This window comes from Clarias gariepinus, chromosome 6 (assembly GCF_024256425.1).
Source record: "Clarias gariepinus isolate MV-2021 ecotype Netherlands chromosome 6, CGAR_prim_01v2, whole genome shotgun sequence".
Taxonomy (NCBI): Eukaryota; Metazoa; Chordata; class Actinopteri; order Siluriformes; family Clariidae; genus Clarias; species Clarias gariepinus.
In genome coordinates, this window is record NC_071105.1 from 1,803,962 (window position 1) to 1,816,235 (window position 12,274).

The 12,274-nt window shown below is 37.5% G+C and overlaps 1 protein-coding gene across 1 annotated transcript; it reads left to right on the top strand.

The window, feature by feature from the left end:
- Nucleotides 1–2,042: 2,042 nt before the first annotated feature.
- Nucleotides 2,043–7,398, top strand: LOC128526911 (serine protease 27-like). Its single transcript, XM_053499133.1, has 6 exons — nt 2,043–2,134; nt 2,314–2,334; nt 2,437–2,617; nt 2,695–2,963; nt 6,781–6,917; nt 7,047–7,398. The coding sequence occupies exons 1-6, from the start codon at nt 2,086–2,088 to the stop codon at nt 7,230–7,232; spliced, it is 843 nt and encodes a 280-aa protein (XP_053355108.1). The 5' UTR covers nt 2,043–2,085; the 3' UTR covers nt 7,233–7,398.
- Nucleotides 7,399–12,274: the final 4,876 nt, after the last annotated feature.

Here is a 12,274-nt window from a genome sequence, read left to right on the forward strand (position 1 = left end):
AATGTCATCTGCAAACAGTCATCTGTTATTTAATGAAATGTTATTAAGTCTGGCCATTCTCCCCCAACCTCTGGCATAAACAAGGCATTTTTTTAAAATAAACTCTCTATAAACTTTATAGATGGTTGTTTGTGACAATACCAGGTAGATCATCAGTTTTGGAAATACTCAGACCAGCCTGTCAGGCACTAAGAACCATGTTATGTTCGAAGTCACTTAAATCTCTTTTGCTTCTCACTCAGATGCTTGGTTTAAATTTCAGCAGATCATCTTGACAATGTCTACATGTCTTAATGCATTGAGTTACTGCTACATGATTATCTGATTAGATATATTGTGTTAATGAGCAGTTGAACAGGTTTAATTAATAAAGTGACCAATGAGACGATGCAATCTTCCATCTCCTACACACATCACTCACTCACCTGGACAATAGGAAAGGGAATTATGTTAAAATGCTCTTCATTGACTACAGCTCTGCATTTAATACTATAATTCCCTCCACACTCACCACCAAGCTGGAACACCTTGGACTCAGCTCATCTATGTGTCTATGTGTCAGAAATTTCCAAATTTCCAGACCACAGGCAGTAAGGATGGGCAGGCATGTCTCGGCCTCACTTACTCTCAGCACTGGAGCCCCCCAGGGTTGTGTTCTGAGCCCCCTGCTGTACTCTTTGTACACCTATGACTGCGTGGCCACATCAAGTTTGCTGACGACACTGTCGTCGTCGGGTTGATCACAAACAATGACGAGACGGCCTACCTGGAGGAGATTGGAAATCTGGAGAACTGGTGCCAGAGGAACAATCTCCTCCTGAACGTCAGCAAGACAAACGAGCTGATAGTGGACTTCAGTACAAAGCAGGAGAGAAACTACCAGACCTTTAGACTGCCCTCCAAGGTGCTCAGGAATTTCTACTCCTGCACCATAGAGAGCATCCTGATGGGAAACATCACGACCTGGTTCGGGAACAGTACCATGCAGGACAGAGAAGCTCTACAGAGGGTGGTGCAATCAGCTAAGCGCATCATCCGCACCGAGCTCCCTGACCTGCACTTAATCTACACCAAGTGGTGCTGGACCAAGGCCAGGAAGATCGTGAAGGACCTCAGCCATCCCAACAATGGACTGTTCTCTCTGTTGAGGTGCCAGGCGATAAGGTCTCTCAACCACATCAACCACATCACCATGCAGATCTGGTACAATTTTTTAACATTCATGGACACTATGGACACATTCACACACACCTACTGTACACTCACATCTATACTTACATGTTTATGTTTACATTCTGGACCACTGCACAAAGACACTTTAACAAGGCACCTTCATATATCACTTTTTATGCACATTTGCACACCATCTTTCTTCACCAAATTTCAATAAAAAAAGTTCTACGTACAGTATATTTCTATTTCTATTTTTATGTACAGTATATTTCTATTTTAATTTCTATTTTTGTCCTAGTTAAATTAAATTTTCTATAGTATTTCTTTTATTTCTTTTATTGATATTTATTTCTTATTATAAGTTCAAATTCTTTTTTTAAGGTCACTGGCGGTCGTATAAGCATTTCACTGCATATCGTACTGTGTATGACTGTGTATGTGACAAATAAAATTTAAGTGAATGTCCATACAGCTGTAAGTAATTTTTCCACCAGCAAGCTTAGGCTTCTCCTTCATGTGTATTTTAAGTTCCTCTCAATATTTCTTCTTATGGAAATTTTTTTTCATGCATCACACGAATTAAGGATATAAAAGCTCTAGTGACATAATGTACAGTAATGTACTACAGTTTTCTGGAAGATTTTTTTTCATTCCTTATTACATACTGTATATGTTTCCTGCTTGTTTTGTTTTGCTCAGCAAAGAGAATTCTTGTGATGAAGATAATTGCATGGTATGCACTTAAACTGGAAGTAGGTTATTTCCATGATTAAACAGGGCGTTCCAGTAGGATGATTGAGTAGGTGTGAGTAATAGCACCATAAGCAGGCTGGGTTGATTTACCAGTGTGTCAGAAAAGAATCAGAGCACTTGCTGACTTGTACTGACAAAGAAAGAGGGCTGAAAGCAAATATGATTCGATTTCAGTGTGTGGTATTCGCCCTGGTCTTATATTTAAAAGGTAAGACATATCCATTTTACTCTTTGTTAATAAATGTTATATTTATTTTTGTTTGTGTCCTGCTAATAAAAATGAGCATTTGTAATAGGTATCTGACTGACAGCACCTTATATGATGTATGTATGCTTTTTATTTAAATCAGCATTTCTTTATGTATATTCTATATGATATTTTTACAGGTTCTCTTTGCCAACTCAATGGTAGGTGATGATCTTAATCATAAATCACAATTAATTTTGTTCCGTTCTACTCAGTCATTGAAAAGGAAAAAAAATGTAACAGACCTTCTCTTTTGTCTTCAGTATGTGGTCGTGCGCCTTCAAACAGTTTTATTCTGGGTGGGCAGAACGTTTCAGAAGGTGACTGGCCATGGCAGGTTACTTTACAGAGGTCTGGTAAACACGGTGGCCATTTTTGTGGAGGATCACTCATCAACAAAAAGTGGGTTCTAACAGCAGCACACTGTTTCGACAGGTTAAAAAGGTAAACGTCACACACACAGTACTGTAATGGTACTTAGCAAGATAGCTAACTCAAAAACATTTCTTACTTTCTTTCAGGAGAATAAATCCTAATGTGACTGCATATTTGGGGAAAGTGACTTTTACTGGCATCAATTCCCACCAGGTTATTAGGCGTGTAGAACAGGTGATCCTGCACCCCAAGTACAACAGCACAACCAAAGACAATGACATTGCTCTCCTGCGTCTGCACGCTTCTGTAACTTTTTCAAATTACATCACACCAGTGTGTCTGGCTGGACGAGGCAGCATGCTTCCTGAAAACACAGTCAGCTGGGTCACAGGCTGGGGAAACATTAACTCTACAGGTAAAATGTAAACATACATCCATTGCTTTGTGCACGAGTCAACAAGAATTGGTGTGGTCTGTTTAGAGAAGCGATTGTCAACTCTAGTTCTTGAGGTTCAAGACACATTCTAGTGTTTTTTCCCCTCACTCTACCGCACCCAATTCCATTCAGAAAATGCTGGAAATTAACCACTTAAACTGGGTGAGCTGGGAGTACAGGATACTGTTAAGAACCACTGATTTCCAGCATTTTCTGAATGCTGTATTTGTATTATTATTTGTATTATTTAGGGGTTTAAATTAAAAATAATTAATTCCAACCCCTATCCCACTGAGATCCCACTAATTTAAACCCCACCCCCGGATCCCTCTGAGCTGACCATTAAATCCTAAATCTAACATGTCTAGTGCAGGAATACCTCTACATTAGAACAGGATCTGTCGGTTTAGTATCCTCTTCATAATGATCTACAACAGAGGTATTTAAATCCAGTCTTGCAGGGTAAGTTAACTAACAGGTTTAGTGTGTGTGATTAAGTGTTGTAGGTGCAGAGTTTGTCCAGTTCTCCTGGTTCTCATATAGGTTTTTTCTTGGTCCTTTATTTCGCTGGCACAGTCCAACATAATGTTATTACAGTAGGTAGTCAACCAGAATGGGTATTACCGCCGTGCTTCTGTCCACAGCAAAACGTCAGTGGCCGAAAAAAAATCTGTCAAATTTTCATTGGTGAAATGACCGCCAGGTGGCGCAAAGTGACATTTTCAGTTGCCACAGTCATTAAAATAGTCTTAAAAATATGTTGTATCGAAGACATACTACAGTGATGGTAATTTCCACAGCTGAGTATTTCATACAACAAACATGAAAAAATTTAACATTGGTTAAATGCTGTTTTGATAGATGGAAGTTCACCAGCTGACAATTTTATTTGTACAAAGAATGGACTGTTATACTGTATATCTCTGTATCTGTTTATTGTTTTTATTTTTAAAAAAACTTTACTTTTAAAGACATCAAATTTTAAATATAGACATAACTGGAAAAATATACTTGCAGAATAGAACATTAGAATAAATCAAAAACTTAAAATTGTCTTACATTTGTGTAACTGTTTCATAGGAATTTCTTCTGGAATTTCGTTGTACTGTACTGCAGTGCTTCCGGCCTCTTTTTAATATATATATTTTTTTAAATCTTCTGGATTCTAGATTCTAAAATTGACATTGTTACTGTTTTTAAGAAACGGAGATTGTCCTTATCCTTACATGCGTTGTATTGTTTTTTTAATCACTTTATACACAATCTATTTCTATGGTATTTTTAATAAAATATTAAAATTTTATATTAAAAAAACATTTTTATGAAATATAAAAATTAAATGCTATAAAATAGCATAAAAAATCATGGGTTGTGTATAGAGTGATTAAAAACAATACAACGCATGTCATGATAAGAAAAATCTTAGTCTCTTCCATTCCAGGGATTAAAAAACAGTAACAATGTCAATTTTAGAATCCAGTGGTTCACATACAACCTCTCGTGTGTGCCATTCTCTGAGTACACCGTTTTCACAGGGGTGGAGCTAAGATCTCAGTTTATTAATCCTCATGCTCAGTTTTATTAATCTGCGCGCCCATTATGTTACAATAAAATTATAACACTCAGGAAAGACCTTTTATTTGGACTAGAGGCTAGAGGTGGTCTCACTTGGTGGTGGACTAAAACAACAAAGGTGCGCACATCATGCCGGCGCGATCAGCCCCGTCTCAATCACACACACAGATCATGAAGACAACTCCCACAAAGCAGACCAAATGCAAAATTAACAACAGTACTTCAGACAAACAACATAATAGATTTTTTGTCACTCCCCCCAAACAGTGCCTCAATTAACATTTACTTACATTTGAATAGAGTTGTTTACATAAATCCATGATCAATAGTTAATGATACATTCAATTCAATTTTATTTCTATAGCGCTTTTAGCAATTTTCATTGCCGCAAAGCAGCTTTACACAATCAAAAGAATTATTTAAGTTTGTATGGAATGTGTATGAATCAAAATGGTCAGATAGTCCCTGGTGAGCAAGCCGAGGGCGACAGTGGCCAGGAAAAACTCCCTGAGATGGTAATAGGAAGAAACCTTGAGAGGAACCAGACTCAACAGGGAACCCATCCTCATCTGGGTGAAACAGAGAGCAGGAATTGATCTGCATTCATACTGTGTGTTAGTTGGCAGGCAGTTCAGCATAACAGTTGATGTTAATTGATGTTAATATGGAGTCCAGGTAGTTATTGAAGACCCAGGTAGACTTGTATAAAGTTCCAGTCCTGAACTATTGAACAGTCAAGGTCTTAGAGAAACAGCTGCCAACACCAGTCGGGGCCAGAACCATCTTCTAGGTAGAGAGAACCATCCACAGACACGAGACGCATCCCAAAGAGACACACGGGGCATCCATGTGACGAGATCTCCAACCTAGGGTTGTACATACGTACATTTAAACAATTTATTCATACAGATGTACCTGTTTTAGATGGAATTTTACAGGTTTGTCACTGAACGATTTACCCTGATAAAAAGCCGTAAAACAAACAGTGGCAGCTGGCACGCCTAAAAATTTATGCAGAATCTAAATAAAAATGCTTTTCTAAAGTTTTCCAGAGCGCACCGGCAGAAGTAGACTAATGATTATGAATGCTTTGGGAAAACTAAAAGAGACTGACTCTGGCCATTTTAATTCATTGTAATGATGTCAATCCCATCATCTCCACAGCAGTGGATGCGCCTATATTTACGTTTTATACAAATTACATAATCTAAATTTTTGCTTTCTGTTACTTAACTTTGTATGTAAAGTCAGACATTTTGCTTTCTATAAGTATATTTTTTTTTACGTCTGTGAGGCAAGTATACAGTATAGAGTTTCTGCAAATTTTTTACACACCCAAGTTCACAGAAACCAATACAGAATAGCTCCCGTGCTTGCTTTCATTATTTTACAAAATCATAACGTTTTGTCATCATTGTAAGTGCACTTAAATAAATGTAGAGTCTTATAAAGACTTATGTAGCTTATATAGTTTTATCATATAGTTTTTGCAAATTAATCTGACAATAAGTGTCACACCCACTTTTCCAGTCTGTGTTCTGACTACACGAGTGTTACACATGATAAAATCCATCCAACATTTTGTTTGCTTAAATTTGATACAAATAAAAAACGCCTATACTTAATTTTAGTACTGTGATTATGAATTTGTCTAATCACAATGTTTCACTTGAATTCAACTGCTACTACATACAGCTATCGCTGAGCTGCGGCTCATTAACACTTGAGAGAATGAACCAAGTCTATAGTCTATAGTTATAGTGCCAATTGTCTGTAAACCTGTTATTCTGTTTGAGTACCATCTGTAAATAGTCTGGCTACTCCAAACTGCCCCTGGATGTAAGTAACGGGCGCATTCTCTAACCATACACTTGAGATGGGACATTGGGTTACATACAGTAACTCTGACCAAAATAAAGTGTTACTGAAGATGAATGATCTAATAATTCTGGACGATTCTGGATGAAGCTGAACATTACCACTTTTCTGTTACATCCACATCTGCCAGTCTCAGATGTGGATGTAGTGAAATGATACCAGTATTCTACACTGCTTTAGTAAACTCTCCCCTTTCAAGGATAGTATTTCATTCCAAACTCACAATCAAACTGATACAATTGGTCTCTTTAGAATCAAAAGTGGGTCACATTAGCATTAACTGTAACACAAATGCAGGTACCTTTTCAAAATAGTTGATGTTTATTTGATTGTTTTTGTGTAGGGCCTTCATCTGACCTGCAGGAGGCAATGGTTCCCACTCTAAATAAAGCAATTTGTGGTTATCTGTTGAGTCCTGAAACTCTTACCACAAACATGATCTGTGCTGGTTATCTAAATGGAGGCCCAAGGATCTGCCAGGTACAGTGCCCTCAGCATAATGAAGCATCAACAAATGTCTAAATAATACAAACTACATTAATATTGTGTGATCATTTTTCCTATTATCTGTAAAGCACTAAAAGGACCATTTTTCTATCTGTGGTAAAGGGTGATTCTGGTGGTCCGTTGGTGACTAAGCTGGGTGCCGCCTGGATTCAGGCTGGAATCTCTAGCTGGCGTAAGGACTGTGCTCAAAACAACTCACCTGGTGTGTACACGCTGGTGTCCCAGTACCAGAACTGGATATCTAAAAAAATCAAAAACAGTCTTCCTGGATTTGTGACGTATATTTAATTTTGGATCATGATTCACTATCTGGCTTCCACAGTAATCCACCAAATCTTGGTCAAAATGTGTTCTTCTGTATTTTCCAGGTATTAATACAGAGGGACTGGAACTGATAGCAGTAGTTATGATTTAGGGAATTAAAGCATTTCAGTTTAACAGCAGCATATTTTATCATCACGGGGTGGGGGGGGGGGGGGGGAGAAAGATGAATATATTGAAATATATCAAAGATACATCATACCATTTTTTGTCTGACATATATAAACTGTATGTAATGAGGATATACCTACAGTATATTGATCTGATATTCTTGGTCAGTGTTGTAATAATTATATAAGTTGGTTTAACATCAATAAAATACAAACATACATGAGTATTCCAGTTGTTGAGTCTTTATTTCAGTTGTGAACTGTTTGTAAACTATTTGTATTATGCATTACTAAAGCTTTCAATTGCAATAAACGTAAGACTTTCTTAGTGGACTGAGCATCACAGGGCTATGTCACTGTGCATAATGCACATTATTACTCCTCAAGATGACACCTGTATTCAATAATCTTTCTTTCTTTCTAATTATCTTTGATGTGGATGTTCCCAGTTCTGATCTAGGTAGTCTTCATTGCAGTAAAGTTTGTGTGCCTCTTAGTAAAATTAGTAAAAACCCTTAAATTATTCTTTAAACTAAAAAAGAAGCCTTTTAATTTTGAATATTTGAATTTGCTGTGACCTTGACTCTATTGGAGTTGAATTAGTGTATTTATTACACTAATTAGAATCTTGTTTAAATGTCTGGACACACAGACAGATTCAGATTTCCTAAACGTGAAAATGTCAGCAACACTTCAGAAGCTTTCAGATTCCAATAAAAATAGTAATATTTGTGCATTGTGTTGCTAACTAGGGTGATTTATGAATGTACACATAAAAAAAAAAATCATAAAAAAGATCAAATGACTGGCAGCCATTACTTTACAGATTTTTTAAGAGTTTAGTACACATTGAAACGAAAGAATGTTTCACATAAATAACATAAAAAAAAACAACATAATTTAACCTTGCTCTTGTATTAGGGTCAGCACCGACCCGTTTAACTTTTTAAATGCATAAAACTCCTACCTAATTTTATTTATTGCATCAAGGCTTTTTGACTTTGTCAGGAATCTGTATTTATTTAAAATAAAACAAACAATTCTTTTACCAAATTATAAAATGCTCTGGTGAAAATTATTACCTTCGTGTTGGTAGGGTCAGTTATAATTTAAGGTTATAAAACAATAGTCAGGGTCAAAACAAAAATCATGAAGACACTTTGAGGGGCTTCTTTCTTTGCCTGTGTGTTTCCTTACCTGAACAAACAAAACAAACAAACAAAGACATGTTTAGACAGGCTTGCATAAGACAAATTTAGTTTAGCGTTGGTGACTTGCAGAGTCACATCTCCTGTTTGCAGCAGTCAAAAATGAGAAGAAGATTTACAGTAAGCCAAGCTCTGGATCATATCTTTTCTGAAAATGAGGCAGAGGACACAGAACAGCATAGTAATAGAGATGAGCAGGTCTCCGAGGAGGACAACATTGTAGAGTATCTATCAGAAGGCACAGACACGTCTGATGAGGAGGTCACCGATGCTGAAGCTGCACTCACTCCTGCTGAAACCTTCAAATCCAAAAGTGGTAACATCTGTTGGAGCTCAGTACCTCCTGACTTACATGGCAGGGCAGCTGCTGCAAATGTCATCAAAATGACCCCTGAAATCACAAGGTTTGCTGTGACAAAAGTAAGTGACATCAGGACATGTTTTGATCTGTTTATGCCATTGTCACTAAAGAAAGTCATGATTGCTATGACAAACCTTAAAGGAAAAAAGGTTCAAATGGAATTCAAGCTTTCTATAGATATGTATTTTGTGTCTCTCTGTGGAGTATTTGCTGAGTTTCAGTTCATTTTTAATGACGTGTTTCTCCCTGCAGTTCATGCAGACCAAAGCGACAGACAGCGCACCCAGAGTTCGTCATGGTAACCGTGCCGGTCACAGCTCGGGTGGGGGCAGTGGGGCGTGGGCGGGGTTTCGACTGGCAACCATCATGCTTTGCGGGAGGGGTTGCTGTGTGTTCACCCTGTTGGGGAAAGGTGTTTGAGTTAGTGGCTTCGGCCATGTTGTGCGTGTGTGTGTTAGGTGTGTGTGTTCTATTGAATGTTGATTTATGCTGAGGCTACATTGAATGTTGTTCATGCTATACAGTGCGGTGCTTAATAAAGTACTCCCAGCCATTTGCATTGCGTAGCAAGCAAGCTCACTCGTTCCTCCAAGTTCCTTTTTAGTGGTTAGAAACGTTACAATATATATAATGGCAAGCTGTTTAGGAAAATATTCATGAGAGAATTGAATAAAAAATCTATATATATTGAATGAAAAGTCTGAATATATTAAATGAAACTCTATATATATTGAATGGATTTTAAATATATTGAATGGATTCTGAATATATTGATTGAAAACTTGATATATATTGAATGAAAAGTCTGAATATATTGATTGAACCATAACGTCATCGAAACAGTGCCGTCTTTAGAAACGTCGAGTGAGTCAGCGAGAGAAAAATGAATCAGAGTGCTGCAGTCATTGTGGAAGAACAGAAACGGTTGAGCATGTATTATTACACTGTGAAGCTTATAGAATGTAAAGAAATCAGCTTGTTAATAAACTACAGTAAGAAATCTGGAAATTAATGTCATCTCAGTCAAAGATATATTTCAGAATGCAGAGAAACAATCAAAGGTGTATGATTTTTTGTTAAAGTTTTTGAGGGATACAGGTTTAATTAACAGGATATAATTTATATATATATATAATATGTAAGCAATTTTCCTTCCGCTCGCTGAGGTTTCACACTCCAACTCAGTAGGTGGCGGAAATGCACCATAAGTTGGTTTGCCACCCGCCATTAAACCTAAAGAGGAGAAGAAGAAGAGTCAGCGAGAAACTTGGTTTCTGCGATTCTGAAAAATGAAGAGATGGTCAACACGTTAGTGAGTGCGTGTACGGCCCAAAGTGGTGCAGTAAGCCTCACTCAATATCAGATTTCCACATTCGAATACGTTTAAACCCACCACGAGCTGTTATTACTTTTTCCTCCTTAATGTGTCACAGCTGCGTTTGGTTTTCCCAGTTGATTTGCGTTGTATTTAAGCCTAGCGTTTCGTCGTGAAAGTAGGCTGTTACGATCAGTTTCTTTGTGGCTTGCTCTAATTAATTTTGCCCTGAATGTTCTTGGCTACGACTTTGCCTTATGCCTAATTCTGTTGTTTGCACATCAACTGGACTCTTAACTTCTTCGGCTTGATTGCCTTTGTTTTTGGTTTGAATACGAATTAGTGAGTGTAACTTTCTTCACTCTCGCTACCAAACATCACTTGAAATGGACTTTGGGCCGTACACGCACTCACTAATGTGTTGACCATCTCTTAATTTCTCAGAATCGCAGCAACCAAGTTTCTCGCGGACTCACTAATTCTTCCTAATGATGGCTCTGTGTTTCGATGACGTCATGTTTTAATCAATATGTTTAGACTTTTCATTTAATATATTTACAATCCATTCAATATATATAGAGTTCATTCAATATATTCAGAATCCATTCAATATAATCAGCTCAGCAGACAGCAGCAGCACAGAGTGAAAAACTGAGATCAAGGTGTGTGTTTATGGATAAATTGATAGATTTACATCTGTTCAGTTCTTCACTATAAATACAGTCATCATGAGGGGGCAATCGGGTTTCCGTTTTGAGTAAAGTTTCGCTTGCAATTGCAAGGCGCGCACTCACAGAATAGCGCAGCAGTCAGTGAGGAGAATTGCGTCATGCCGCGGAAAAAAGTGCTCGTTTTTAAATGCCCCATCTGTATGTCGAGTCCCCAAACTTTGCCACAATAATGCACAGTGCCACAATAATGTTTTTATTTTATATATTTTTTCAATTTATGACATAAAAAGTAACTGTGTATCAATATTTGCTGACAATACTGTGCATTTTTTCCCTTTCCAAGAGAGACTGTGTTAACGTCTTTTCAATTTAAAAATCACCAAAATCTGTTATTTATTAAGGGGTGCCTAAACTTTTTGCATTAGACTGTATACTTTTTGTCAGCCAAGCGTCACATGATCACAACTGAGCTAATGGTTCTTCTCTCTCGCGCGCTGTGGTATTGTGGGTACTCACCTCCCATGCTAGGTCTTAGTATCTCTCTATCACTAAAGTATTCTTTAGTATAATTCGTATAGTCAACGTCCATGTGCTTGTGCACTGTTTACTATAACATTGTGTGTGTGTCCGCATAAACCATTTTTTTTTATTTTGTGTCCAAGTGTAGTGGCTGTTCTTTAGTAACTCTACTGCAACAACAACCTCTGTGTGTCTGGGGTTGTTGTCTTGTTGAAATACCCATTTCAAGGGCATTTCCTCTTTGGCATAAGGCAACATGAACTCAAATTGATCCATGATCCCTGAAATATGACAAATAGGCTTAACACCATAGTACGGGAAGCATCCCCATATCATGATGCTTGTGACTCTATGCTTCATTGTCTTCACAGTTGAATTCAGCGTGTGGGGGCCTGATAAACTGTCTGTGGTCCCTAGACCCAAAAAGAACAATCTTGCTTACATCAGTCCACAAAATATTGCACCATTTCTCTTTAGGCCAGTCAATGTGTTCTTTGGCAAACTGTAACCTCTTCAGCACACGTCTTTTTCTCAACAATGGGACTTTGCAGGGGCTTCTTGCTGATAGCTTGGCTTCACATAGCTGTTCTTAAAGTACTAACAGTTAACTTTAGATGTTCTCTGAGTCAATTTTGTTATTCTTCAATCCATTTAAATGGTAGTTTTCCATTTTCCTCCACGTCTTTCTGGTTTTGGTCTCCATTTTAAAGCTTAAAATGATTTGGTATTATTTTAGCAGAGCAGCCTATCATTTTCTGCAGTTTCTTTGTATGTTTTCCCATCTCTAATCAACTTTTGAATCAAAGTACGAACTCCACACTGCTA